The 14,692-nt window shown below is 42.0% G+C and overlaps 1 protein-coding gene across 18 annotated transcripts in view; it reads left to right on the top strand.

Moving 5' to 3' along the window:
- Positions 1-12,141, top strand: part of LOC141774031 (neurexin-1a) — a 287,328-nt gene extending 275,187 nt beyond the window's left edge. For all 18 annotated transcript variants that reach the window (XM_074646328.1, XM_074646327.1, XM_074646319.1 and 15 more), the window contains one exon: positions 10,254-12,141. In XM_074646328.1, coding sequence (XP_074502429.1) covers positions 10,254-10,558 — 305 coding nt within the window. In that variant the 3' untranslated portion in view covers positions 10,559-12,141. The remainder of the gene's footprint in view (positions 1-10,253) is intronic.
- Positions 12,142-14,692: the final 2,551 nt, after the last annotated feature.

Below are 14,692 nucleotides of genomic sequence, written 5' to 3'. Positions count from 1 at the left end.
TTATGATATTTTTTGACAAGGGCATCTGCCAAAACATCAGTCGCGAACTGTGTGATGCTCAGGGACGCGCACTCCCCGAACAGAGTATCCCTCTCCTTCTGTGATCACTGAAGGGGATTTGACACCAGAGCTGTGGGCTCCCAGGGTGGCAGCTGTCTAACACCGCATCCTGATTAATATCTACATTCAGAACGATTCACACGCTCTGCCAAGCAGCACTCACCACATCTCAGACGGGTTTGCTTCGCACAAAGAATTGGATCCACTGTCGCTGATAAAGGACCACTTTCTCATATTACCGTTCAGCTGACTCCTTTTAATGACACCAATAACATATCACTTTTCAAGCAACACCTCGACAGTCTGTTCTGTCTGGCAACTCAAAAGCAGAGGGCCAGATGCGAACACTCTCGATATGTATACAGTAGGATAATGTCGGTGCATAAGTGATCCCAGGAGGTGAGCTTCGGAGCAGACTATTATGGGAGCTATCTGCGGCCCAAGGTCAGCTCTAGATCATCCAGTGTATCGTCTGGAGTCCCACAGCAGTCCCTATCAGCCGCTGAGAGACATCTATCGGGTAAACGTACTTATTGACATGCTTTATTTCTCTTACCTCCGGAAAACCATGGAAAGCCAGTGGTACCAGCAGAGCTTATCACCCGGCAGGACTCAGATTAGATCATACTGCAGCAAATTGAATCCACCCCCAGGTTCAGGGAAACCACCAAGGAATACACAGACCCATGATGCTGCAACGCATCTGATCTGTAATAGGAGGCTGGTTCGGGGAGCATGCATATACTTAGCAGCCAGGCTGTGACAGCTGAATATCACTGTGACTAACATTACAGGCACACATTAAGGCATCTGTCTTTGTGATACCTATTGTGGTGCAAAATAAAAATGTGCCAAGTGCTTTAGCTTCCATATGATCTCACCTCACCTTCTTAGACATAATAGTATCAAGAAATATGCAAATTTTCTGCATAATGACCTAACGTGCCTTTAAGGACAAGTCTGATGTTATAGAAATACTGTATAAATCCTGACATTTAGCTTAAAGGAGTCCTATATTTTTTCACACACAAAACAAGCCTGTTCATTTAAAGGCCAGGATGAAGTGTTGGCCAATCATCTGGAGAAAATCATCCTGTTATGTGAAAATAGCCTGATGAACAGGCTGCCGAGACTCGAGACGGAGGTCGGTGCTGATTTTTCAAGTACCAACCTCGGTTTTTCGTGGTGAAAGTTAATGGAACAGGTTGTTGCCGAGCAGCATGGGGTCAGATGGAACGGATGTCTCTTACCTGCCTGCTTCATTTCATTGGCGTCATGCAGGCCGTTGATGGAGGGCAGCTGCTGCACAGTGACCCATATCCAAGGTTACCCCTGCAACTGCCTTTGTTCCTCATCATCTGGTGTTTCACCCGAGTGTGCCCGCTGCTAGGCCTCCATATTTGGTGAAATTGGTTAAATTCTAGTCACCTAATCAGATTTTTTTATGTGAGTGAAATCGGATGATAATGTTGTATTACTATATGGCCATATACTGTAGGAAATGGGCAGTGTAGTGACCAGGATATGATAGCAAATGTTGAAAATGTTTTATTATAATAGATAGATAGATAGATAGATAGATAGATAGATAGATAGATAGATAGATAGATAGATAGATAGATAGATAGACAATATTTCTCCTCTGAACCTGGAGTTCACAGAATGAGAGTGATATATCCTAACACAACCTTTGATGCATCAGCCAGATGTTTATCTTTTATATATGTTGACACCTTTTCTACCATCATTAATTATGTAACATGCAGTCGTGTGAAATGTGATTTGCATGAAAGAATTTGGCTCCTTGTCAAATGCAAGTACGCACCAGCAGCCTCAGCATACGCACCCTTCTACGTTTCGCAAATAATCTCTCGGTGCTTTTTTTATTCTCAGCTCCAGTAGCCCCTCCACTGTTAGATCGCCCATAGGCAGGTTAAGGTTAATCATCTTCTCTCCATGCTCTCTCATCTTTTTCTATCCTCAAGCATTCTGCAGTGACACTACTGTAGCAGCTACTAATGTGTTTGACATTTGTTTTAATAGATTTAATTTATGGTTGGGGAAACAATACATAGAGTAAACCAATAAATCAAACTGCAAATGAATACTCTCTTTAACCCGACGGCAATGACTGGAATGCACCCAGCCGGGAGGGGGGGACAAATTACAGTAAATTATTATTTTAAAAGTAGCTGTGAGATTAATGAAACATTAAGAGCACTGTGCTGGCTTAAGAGGTCACTGCCCACATTTAATAGGTTATTCAATCATACCCAGCTGGAACTCTGTATGTGTTCATTCCTTCCTTTGCTGAACACAGTGGCGTGCACCTTGCATGCCAACAGACTGCCGCTAGCGGAGATGGTTTAACAAATGGAAAAAACCCTCGTGAAGACCGGATGCCCATTGAATGTGATCAGAGCTCATGCCCATCAAACACCGATGACCTTCAAGCGTCACGCATGCCCTTTTCCCGAAAAAACACATCGCTGTTATTACTGCATACTTTGCCAATTTATGCAGACAATCTTATGGAATTCTGCCATTTTTGTTTCTCTGCAGTCTTTCAGCGAGGATTATGCCGTCCAAGTCTTCTTTCTACATTCTATTTTGAATGAAGTGTGTTCTGAGAGAAAACAGGATTTCACACTCACTGTCAGTCTTTCTCTTTACTGATCCCACCGTATTTATATTTTCAATTATTTTTATTTTTCTGCCACCCATCTTTCGGGGCGTGCTGACATTGATGCTAACACAATGTGTCTGTTTATAAGTCTAAGTAGGGCATGAAAGACTTTGCTTCGCCAAGAAAAGAAAAGAAACCCAGCCAAAGGTCAGTTATGTTAATGCTATAAGTAAGCTGGGGCTTGGATATATTACCCAAAAATTCACAGTTTGCCAATCAGTAAAATGCTTTCTAAAGATGCACTTCAATTCTACATTTTTCTTAATTGACTTCTCCATCTAGCCACAGTTTTAAAGACCTCTGATCTGAGCACTTACTGTCTTTTTCGACGCCAGAAAAATAGAATATTTATCATGTAATGGTGGCAATTATGTTGCTTTGAGGATGTGAAATAGTCACTAGTAAAAGAAAAACTTAAAAAAATAAAATACTTCTGTGTAAACTCTATATATTTCCAAGTACAATGAGCATAAAAACATTTCTTTGAGCCACTAGATTGATTTTAAAAATATGTGATATTTGGATTTTATATGCAGAGATATTGGAATAACTAACAAAAAGAGTGCCTTCACACTTCATAGACACAGTTCACAGAACAGTTTGTGTCAAAATGTTTAAATAAAACAGTGTGAGCCTGTAGTTTAGATCTGATTATCTTCTGCAGAAGACTATTAAGCTTGTGTGCAAATGGAAGACTCCGGTGTGGCTATAGGCCCACTGTACTGTATATAGCACAAATATAGACTCTATAACATGCAACCCGATAGGAATCAAATCAAGAGACGAACTCCAGACTCGTGATGATCACGCTGAGTAAGCTCAGCCGCCTTCTTTCATCTCGCCTCTTTAAGTGGAGCCCCTCTGGGCAAAGGCTTAAACTGTACCATACCTTTAACTGGGCTAATTCAGACACCTTTTAATAATTCTCACTTGCTCACTCAGCTCTCTGTTCATCATCCACCATCAGCATGAGCGGAGCCACTTCAGGCTCACACATGCATGCTGTCATCAGGCATGCTGCCAGCGTGTCACAAGTACAGGATGGCTCGCATCACTTCTCGAGGACACTCAGATAATTAAAGAGGGAAGAGGGATTTAATAAGTGTTTTGGCTCCGCTGCGGTTGATACAGTGACCTGTCTGCAGACTGATCCCCAACTATGTGACGGCTCTGACAGCTTGTGATTATAGCTGGATATGTGAAGTAAGAAGATGGTGTAACAGTAATCTGGCTGAATAACAGCAACGTGTCATCGAGCATGTCAACTAAGCCCGGGGTTGCTCTGAAGGCGCCCCACATTCACACCTTCGTAAGCTCTCGAAGATACACGATGCACCGCTCATGTTTATCAACTGTCGCAGGTTGAAGAGGGCCGAATTCACACCAAATCTCTTTTCATTACCTTTTACTAAAAATAACTTACTACGTGTATACTAAACTCGTTGCCATAGTGCATCCATTCACGGAAAAGCACCGCCCGCGTCTACTCTACAACACTCTTTCGAGCCATTACCACCACCAGCTAATGAAAGGTCAAGCCTAGTCTGTCCATTCAATATATCCTAAGTACCCCTGGTTGCTCCATTACCTCTCAACAAGCCTCACGCACACCTGAAGTAACCCCCCCGGTTCCACTCTCCGTGTTTTCTTTCATCCGTGGCCCCCGTCAACCTGCTCACCGTGTTACAAATTACCAAACAAATGAACCCTCTCGCTGGAGACAAATGAGGAAAAATAGTCTTTCGAAGAGGACCATTTATTCAAATCCCGCCTGACAGTGTGAAATCTCTGATCCAATTCCTCTCCTTGAGAGCATGTGGCAAAAAAGAAGTCAGGCAAATAGAACGGGAATCACATCAGGCATTTCACAAGCTTTTGAATGACAAGTTCCATTGCCAGCGCTAATATCTCAGAGAGGCGAGCTCGTGTATCCGTATTGAGGAATCCAGGTAGAATTAAGTGAAAATATGCTATCAAATAAACCCTGCAGTAACCAGAACATTGAAGCTAAAGAGAGGAGAAAGTTATTCTGGCAGCTTCTAACCAACTGCAATCCTTCAAAAGTTAACCCCCCTGAGCTTACCTCGATCGCTTCACAACTGCACCCCCGCTATTCTGCCGTGAAGCTAGGCGCCACTTTAAGGTCATTTTCCCCATGTCTAATTTTACCCTTGGGTACGCTCGAGTAGAGCGTATAAGAGCAGCCATCATTTTAAACACTTGTTTCAGGCGCTATTTCTTTCTCAGTTTATGTGCCTTCATTCTGAGGTGATGGAGTGCTAATGAACAGACAGGCAGATGCATTTTGACTGAGGCCTCATGAGGCTTTTCTCGAAGGCCTCGTGTGTGCCACATCACTTTGCCTGAACCCACCTAGAGGGAAAGCGGGGCAGGGGTGCACAGCCAGACTCGTGGGTAACAAATGAGCCGCATCATCAGGTGTATCAGTCAATCTACGGGAATAGGAAAGATCCCCGTGTGCCATCAGGTGGCTGATTGATAGACACTGCTGAGACTTAATGCAAGCTAATGAGCTGTAATGAATGCTAATCTTTCTGGACAAAACATGGCTGTTTCAGCACAGTGCTAAATGCAGTGTTAATCCTTTAAGCGGTGGTCACTACTCAGCTTCCTCTGTCAAGATATTGAATTGGTGAATTGGATTTTGCAGGAAAAGATTAGAATTTTGGCTCAAATCTTTCTACGTAAATGTAAAATTAAATGAAGCATGAAGCATAGGCTACTTATTTCACTTTTCCACTGATGAAAGATCCCAATGATGAAGTAGCGCAGCCTGTGGGGAGCCTATCAACAGATCCAGGCAAGAGGAAGTAACAAAGCCCAGTGCTGGAGGTGTTAGATCACAGAAGGAACGACAGTGCGCCATGGTACTGTTATCACATGACTCACTCGTGATGTAGCAGGCTGAAGCCGCCTGCATCCCGAGCGCTTCCAACTCTGTCACCTTGCTGTAGGAGCCAGCCGTGGTCTCATATACAACCCTCAAGCGCCACATCGAGAGCTCTCTCCTCCATCAACCTGCTATGTTATCTACGCTTTTCGACTTTTTGACCCCGAACAAAGGGTAGATAGCAAATATGAAAGTAACTCACCAATAATGCCCGCACACAATAGCTTGCTGGGGAAGAGCCGTGTCAACCAGTGGCTTCTGCCCACAAGGCAAGAGCATTCTTCACACCTGTCTGCAAGGATAAGTGGGCTTGTCACAAGCAGAGCTAATCTGTTGCAACGCTCAGTCACACTCAATCCACCGGTGGTGCTCTCCGCTTGCCCTTGAATGTCTGCTGGCATTGGAAGCATACTTGGGCCGCTGATCAGTCTAACCGCGGTGGAAAACATGTCAATGAACGGCAGCAGCATCTCTTCTCCCGGCAGACAGCTTAGAGAACTTTTGCCCTTTGCAGTTTACACTTTTTAATGCCCTTTAGGTATGACAAAAACACAATAGACACATCTGTGTGGGTCATTAGCTAATATTACGCCATTCACAAACAATGAACATTAAGCTGTCACTCAAGAAGAGAAATTAATGCAATCAAAAAAAGTACTTTATCTCTAAGGCCATCAACACTGAGTGAGACTCAAGAGAGAGACTGAGTGAAGAGAGCTATCAGAGACATAAGGAGCGCTGTGTTATAACTTGGACAGCTTTCAGAATATGAAGTGGGCATACTGATGTGCAATCACTTCCCTATTCACTGGTGGAAATGATCCACAAAAGTGGAGCCTGCTCTCAGCGTTATCAAGCATTCAAAGTTCATTATTGTGTAAACACTGGATACTAACAATAGTAACAATAATTACTGTGAAATATAGTCCAGAGTGGGAGGATGTGTAATGTTTGCATATTGTTTGCTGGTATGTTTTAGCTCCTCAGCTACAAATCATGCATACTTAACATTTTTGTTGACCATTTTTAAACGCATGCTGTGCAGTTATAGATTTTCAGATTTATTTTCGGTATCCTACTGAAACTACCACCATTTCAGACAGCCATTGGTTTCCATTCATTTCTTTGCAGTGCAGACTTCAATACTGCATTTCCAATCAGTGATAATGTAACATTGACAAAATCCAAAGTAGTATTTCTGGTCACAATGATTTACTCAATTTAAAAGAGGTTCAAGAGTCTGCTTACATTATCATATTGCAAAGAAATTAATGGAAGCCAATGGATCCCAAGAAAAATATCATCCAAAAATCTCAACAAATGGGCGTTTTTTGAAGAATGGTATATGTGATCTGTATTAAATAGGAAAAAAAAACATGCAAAACCATTGGCTTTGTCCTTTAAATTGGAATTGCGATAGCCGGTTGTATTTACTGTAATCTGCTGGACATGCACACACTCACCGAAAAAATCCCCAAAAACTGTCTCAAGTTTATTTTGTGCTTTTTTGACATTGAATAAATTGCCACAAAAGAGTGTAGGATGGGATGTGCTGTATCATCTTATTAATTCTGCCTGTCCTTCACGGATCAGGGAGAAACAACCTTTTTATACAATGAGAACAAGAACTGCCCTCTTTGCTAACACTCAGAGAAGTAGCAGCAAAATTTTGTTTTTTCCATGTCTTTTCCTTTTGATGAGACAGAGAGTTGCTCTCTACTATGGATACTGAGTTGTAGCTTAGGAAGAAAGTTATTCGTGTGGAAATATCACTCTAACTGGCCTAGATGAAAGGATTGAAATAATGAAGAGACATTGTCGTGGTTCTTGTTTTAAAATTAAATTTCTTTTTAAAGCTGGTTCGATATCAAAGCTGAAGAATGCAATTATTTCCTAAAACCAATATGCTCTCAGAAAAAAAAAAAAGTGAGGAAAGTGGGACGGCAAAATGGGACATGAGGGATGGCACGTGTCCAATGAATTTGAATAAATATCAAACACCCATTTCATTGAAAATGTTGACACCGGTCATTGTTAATATAAAATCAAATTACTTCGATGACTGACGTCTTCTGGCTCACATGAATATTCCGATGAATATTGTAGTTTCTATTAATGTATATTCCATTATGTTTTGATCATGAGTTCATATACCCATCTTTTAACCCTACATTTCAATATATAATGAGTGTTCATTAAATTGGTACTACATTGTCCTACTCTGGCTCCATTAACACACTGTGGACACACCGTGAAGCCCAAGTTATACTTTCTGTGGCGTTTCGCAGATGTCCGTGTACGTGTCCATTTGGGAGTATAACCAAGGCTTATGAGCTAAAGAAGGAAAACAAAAATAAAAACATAATCATCCTTTAATATCCAAATCAAAATATAGCCCTGTAGCCTTACAATCTTCCAATAATATTTTACCACAATGTCTAAGGTCTTATATTGTAAATATACGAGCGCAGCAAACTTAACCAAGGAACGTTAATTGATCACTAAGAATTATAGGATTGCATGCATTGAGTTAATATGCTATATTATATTATCTTACTAGCTCACGCACACTTACATTGAAACATAGTAAAAGTATAAGAATATGTTAAATTGTTACTCAATATGAAACACATATGTGACTAAAAGCTGACAAACCTTGTGTCTTTATTATCCAGGTGCTAAACAAACACAAAGAATGACATTTCCCTTTGTTTGGAAGATACCGTGCTAACACTCTCTCGTTTTACCGTGTGTCTATGCCTTCTACCAGCATTATACCTTCAAAATAACATCTCTAGCATTGATATTATATTTAATAACAAATCCTTAAGAAAATGCCTGTAAGGCGAATAAACATGAAAAATAAATTCTCAAAGTATACTCGACCATACTAAAGGTCATTTGCGGGGAGTAACAAAGTGGTCCATATATTGCTTCGGATTGCAGGATTCTCATTGCTACAGTATAGGCTATTCAGAGCATCACTCCATAAGAGTGTTTCAGCACTCTGTGGCCAAGGACAAGGAGCAGCAGCAAAGTGCAATACTGCAAAGCTTGCAGAATACCTTAAACATAACTCTCTAGTCAACACAGATGAAATCATTCAGACCTACAGGGCAGCACAGCTATTTATGTGTCAGTTTTTATTGTTAGTTTGTCCGGTGTAAATGCAAATCGAAGCGTAACATCTTCACGTCAACACAACTATGATCTGAACCCAGCTGTAAATCCCTCAAATATTTTTTGCCCCAATCCAGCGGAACCGGAGCGCTTTCATTTCCAAATGTTAGTGTCGAGTGTTTGGATTTCACAAACGCAACAAAGAGGGCTTAAGCAGAAATGATGACTGCTACAAAAACACACAGAGCGACGTGCCAGGACGACTGAATAATATCAGGGGGCTGATGCGTTTTCAGAATATGCTCCATTGAATGGCACCATTTCAGAACAGAAGTGGGGACAGCCTTTGGCAAAATCTGCTGAGTCAATTGAGGAATTGTTTCTCTCTGAAAGATTTGTTTTCAGAGACTATGTGATACAGTCATGCTGCTCGGATATATAGTGAATGTTGTAAATGTGCTCTGTTCATTCATGACAGTGCTGTTAAACATGTAATGAGCTGTGAGCTTAACTGTGCTCCTATGTGAATCATTTACACATTAGTCTTCTTGTCAGCTTCCCTTCTGAATTTAGCAAATCTCTTTATCCTACAGCACCTCACCCTCTTCACACTCCCATATATGAACAATTATAGTCCTGTGAATATCATCAGAATAATGTTATGCAGGAATTAAAACGCTGTTAGGCAGTAGATTAGACAGGTAAAATGGCATATACTTAAGGCAAAGTCTACAAAAATGTCTAGCTTCTACATTTATTGAAAGTTTTAAGTAAGAGATGCTTTAATTTCTTCAGGGTGCTGCAGTGACTTGTGGCATTTTTTGTGGAGTTTTATAAGAAAATCCAAATAGAGATATTTGTGTCAATTAACTGTGAGGGTAATTTTTGACGTAAATAGCTTGCATACCAATGGATTCAGATTCTACTTTTGTATTAATTTATTATACCCCTGCAACAACGTAATCGGGGGTATATAGCGCTCTGTGTGTCCTTCCTTCTGAGGAACTTCAAATTTGGTATGATAGGTGACAGTGTGGTCTAGTTGGGTCTTTTGGGGGTTAGAAGTCCAGGGTGCCCAAAACTTTTGCAATTTTGGCCAAGCTGCATTAGGTCAAGCAGTGAGCGGGGTATGTGAGCCATGCTCACTTTTGCCTTGTTTTAGTTAGACGGAAATAATCTGACACTTTCATGCTTACTGTTTTATAATGATAGACGTTGTTTGTTGTCGCTTCACTGTGTAACTGCATGCTCTTCTATTAGCCAATCCTATCAGCCTACATGTACTTTTAGCTTCTGAAACCTTGAGGCATGATGTCTGTACTATCATTCCACATTAAACTGTGATATTGATCCACACACGCAGAGAAGTAATGCATTTGTTCACTGCCATAAATCCAGTTGTAGTAATAGTGATATAATGTAAAAGATAGTGAGCACAGTACATTTGTGGTAATCATATCTCTATCTCCCTTGCAGCCAATCCCACAGGCGCTGGACCAAAGGGTTACCCAGGCACGTCGGAGGTCTTCCGGGAGTCCAGCAGCACGACGGGGATGGTAGTTGGTATCGTAGCAGCAGCGGCGCTGTGTATTCTCATCCTGCTTTACGCTATGTACAAATACCGGAATAGAGATGAAGGTTCATACCACGTAGACGAGAGCCGCAACTACATAAGTAACTCGGCGCAGTCCAACGGCACCGTTGTCAAAGAGAAACCAGTAAACACCGCAAAAACCTCAAGCAAGAGTAAGAAGAACAAGGACAAGGAGTACTACGTGTGATTGTCAAAGCTTTGGTCTTTGCCAGACCAACTTAAACATTTATGGAAAAGACAAATCAGGACATCAACATGTGTACAGTATAATAACAAAGATGAACATTATTTAGTCATTTTTTTCCTATAAGACAATGCTCTGAAAAGTAAATATGAAAAATGAAAAAATAACTTTCTTTAGACTCAAGCACTCGAGACAGGTGAAGAGATCTACTGTCCAGGAAGAGACTGATGGAAAAATGGCTCTGGCGACCAGTTGAAAATGAACTGAATACATATCTAACATAACAACCAAACAACATTAACCCATCTGTGACTTGTTTCCTTGGCCAGGAACTCCCTTGTTTCTGGTAAACAGAGGAGCTGATGCACTTTGCAAAGGGAGAATCAGCATTACAAACTTAATGTTTTCATATACATTGCCTGTGTTTGTGTTGAGACTTTTTCTAGAGAAAATGACACAATGCATCAATAAATACATACATAAATACGCCAAACATTTACTGTGGATGAAGAGAAAAAAAAAAAATCAGGTGACGGTAAAGTCAGAGAGAAAAAAAAATCCCCAATGGATGTCCGAGGAATCAGCCAAAGTACTCCAATGAAGAGGCGTCAATGGCCGGCAAAGACTAATACCTGGCTGACTGAGCTGCCGCGGTGCAAAGATGAGAATGGATGGCAGTTTCTCTTGAAAGACTATGTTTTAAAAGAATATGTCCATTGTGCCAGTAAGAAATCTGGAGGCCTTCGTTTTCACATCGTGTGATCTCAAAGGAAAGAGTTTCCTCAGAATCATGGGGATGTCTCAAAAGTGATCATTCGGGAGCCATGCACGCAAAATTATCTTATTACAGTACATATGTTTATATACAGTACAACCACATCTATATGTGCTTTCTGGACTGTGACAAAGTGGTGTTTTATAGCCTGTTGTATAGATGATGCAAACTATAACTGCTCCTCAACCATTTTGGAATAAAACAAAAAAAAAGGACAAAAAGAAGACATAAGTGTTATTAAGTGTTGCTAGACATAGAAGATTTTATGAAGACATCTGCATTTTTTCAGTTGGATAATAATTTGATTCAACCCCCGTTTTTACATGTGTTCCTATATAGTTTTTATACAAAAGCCAACCTGAGATAGATGATCCCGGACCAGTAGTAGCCTAACCGTTCCCAAAAACTGCACAAGGCGTTGATATGCAGAGAGACGTGGCATGACAACTTGTGTGGCTCTCTTTTAAGGATACCGGTAGAATCACTGCCTTCCTCCTCAATCCTGACTTACATGAGTGAGAATGAAGACCAAGAATTTGAGAATATGATGATTATGATGATGATGATGATGGATGACGACAATGATTAAAATAAATTAACTTACTGTGTATGTTTCCAAGTGGTATTATAAGATTGTCTAATGTGTGCTTGGGCTGATGCAAAACCAGAGGAGAATAGCTCAAAATAAGTCTCCATTTCAACTGTTCTGTGTTTGTTCTGTCATTCTGTCAGTCAATTCTGCTTTTCCAGAGACCTGTACTTGGAATGAGTATGAGGAAAATGACCATGAGCTATAAATGATGATTATAAATTCTCTTTGTTTGCTCCTCTTTTATTTTTTCTTGGGTGTTTTATGTTCAATTGTAACACTTCTTGTACTCCACGTAAAAAAAATTATTATAAAAAAAATAGTTTTGAAAAAACAAATGAATAAAATACTACCTAAGTGAACTTAAACCAGCCTATTGACAAAATGTATTAGAGAAATGCAGGTGTTATGATTTTTATTTTGTCATCAAACACCCTATACATCATTAAAAGAGTAATCCATCAATTTAGCATTGCACTCCTATAACATTGTCTGACTCACGAACACTTTAAAAGAAAGGATTTCTTTTATTATTCCACGTACTCTTCTTCTTTGTCAAAACCTGGCGATTTCATCACAATCAGGGGCAGAATTTTGTATTTATTTTATATGTATTTATTATAAACAGTGTTTGTGACATACATCATCTTGTGATGCACCTGAACACACCATCAGTGATGTTACCTGGGGTCATCGGGTGTTTCGGGTCTTTCAACAATCAGCCACCCTCACCCAGGCAACCCAGCCGGGTTGATCAAGTCCCAGCTTGTGTCCAGGCAGCACTACCCCACCCACAGCTCTCCTCTCCTGATCCACAGCCACTTTGACGCAACTTCTACTGCATCTGTGGCCAACTTGATGGCCCTTCTCCTACTGGTCCTTGAAATGCCCAGCATGTTATAGGTCCTGCAGAGGGACTGGCCTGCGAACCCTCTACATCCCACCTCAACGGGCTCAGACCTCACCACCCGTTGTTTCAGCATTCTTCCACCAGCTCAGTGTACGTTTCCCTCTTCCTCTCTTTGGCCTCTTCAATACAGTCCTCCCAAGGTACCGTTAGTTCCAAGATAATGACCTGCTTGGAGGCTTCTGAGATCAGCACCATGTCTGGCCTTAGCGTTGTTGTGGCAACAGTTTCTGGGAACTTCAGTTGTTTCCCCTGGTCAACTTTCAGCTCCCAGTCTTGCACCATTGTTAACAGGCCAGAGGAGATGGTTCTGGTAGCTGATGTTAGCTTCTCCCCAGCCCCGATGAAAGCGATGGTTTTCTTCTCTGGGCAGAGGCGCTTGCAGTGACTAATCCCACTGCAGATGGTGTCTGCCTTCAGGACTTAGTAATGGCTCCAGCGGTAGCGCCCCTCGCCTAAGGCTTTCGGACAGCAGCTGAGGATGTGCTCCAGTGTCCCTCTCTTCAGGCACAGAGGTCAAGCTGGTGACTCCACCTTCCAGCAAAACAGGTTGGATGGGTTGGCAGAACGTCGTAGACAGCCTGGATTAAGAACTTTATTCGATGGGGCTCGGCTTTCCAAAGCTCGGCCCATGAGACTTTGGGCTCCACCGCTTGCTCCCATCAAGTCCAGGCTCCCTGCTGCAACAATCCAACCATCCTGCTGGCTCACTCCTCATCGTCTGATGCCCGCACCTCATCCTGGATCAGCGACATCCGGTCCTTCCCCTGCGCCTTGTCGTAGTGCGGTGTTTTGCTGCTACCCAGGCCAGCCCTTCCACAAGACACTGTGCCCACCAGCACCCTGTGCCTTAGCCGTGACTCAGCTTTGTCCATGGCTTCTGCTGCCCTCCACTTGCATCCTATCCCGATCCCAGCCTGAGAGACTTTTGGGTCACGGGTCTCTCGGTACTGCAGCACCTCCCTAGTACGGGTCACAATGAATTCTTCATTCAGGCTGCTGATAGGGAGCTTCAGCTTGTTGTTCTGCCCATACAGGGCAATGCTGCTCAGGATCCGAGTTAGTCCCAGCTACTTCCGTAGGAACCTGCTGACCCTCCTCTCAAAGCCCTCAACTGCGGAGATCGGGAGGCCATAGACCAAGAGGGACCAGATAATCCGTGGGATGCCATGTTGGTATATCAAGGCCTTAAACTTACCTGGTAGGCCTGACTTGTCCACGGCCGCTAGCCAAACTTCCAGCTCTTGGTTGGTCGCTCGAATGGATGCTATGTCTCTCAGGCTGCAGTCAAACACCTTACCCAGGCTCTACACTGGTTTCTTGGGGATGGATGGTATCTCATCTTTCCGATGGTCTTTCCCTTCTTCAGCACCAGGGATCTGGACTTCACTGGCTTGAAACTCATGAGAGCCCATGTGATCAGCTCCTCAAGGCCCTTCAGGATCCACCTGCTCCCTAGGACGGATGTTGTCACTGTCAAGTCATCCGTGAAGGCCCTGATGGGCGGCTTGCTGAGTGGCCCTCTACACTGAACCTCAACAGACTTCACCAGCGTATTCATGGCAAGCACAAAAAGGATCACTGAAATGGTACATCCAGTGATGATTCCCTTCTCGTTCTTGTGCCACTCTGAGGTTGTAGACCAAGAAGAGAGAGTGTAGGAAAATAAAAATATGTATATTTGAAGGGCAACATTTGCCCCCACTGTCTAAAAAATAGGGTAATTTACAAAATATGGGGGGGGCCTTTTAAAATTATAGTAATTAGTGCATAAAGTTGCTGTTTTTTTAAGGATACAACAAATCATTATTTTCATTATAAATTAATCTGCCAAATATTTTCTTGATTAATTGTTTGGTCTATAAA

The sequence above is a fragment of the Sebastes fasciatus genome, chromosome 9, assembly GCF_043250625.1.
Source record: "Sebastes fasciatus isolate fSebFas1 chromosome 9, fSebFas1.pri, whole genome shotgun sequence".
Taxonomy (NCBI): Eukaryota; Metazoa; Chordata; class Actinopteri; order Perciformes; family Sebastidae; genus Sebastes; species Sebastes fasciatus.
The sequence above is the reverse complement of the archived record's forward strand: the minus strand, read 5'-3'. Positions and strand labels throughout refer to the sequence as shown.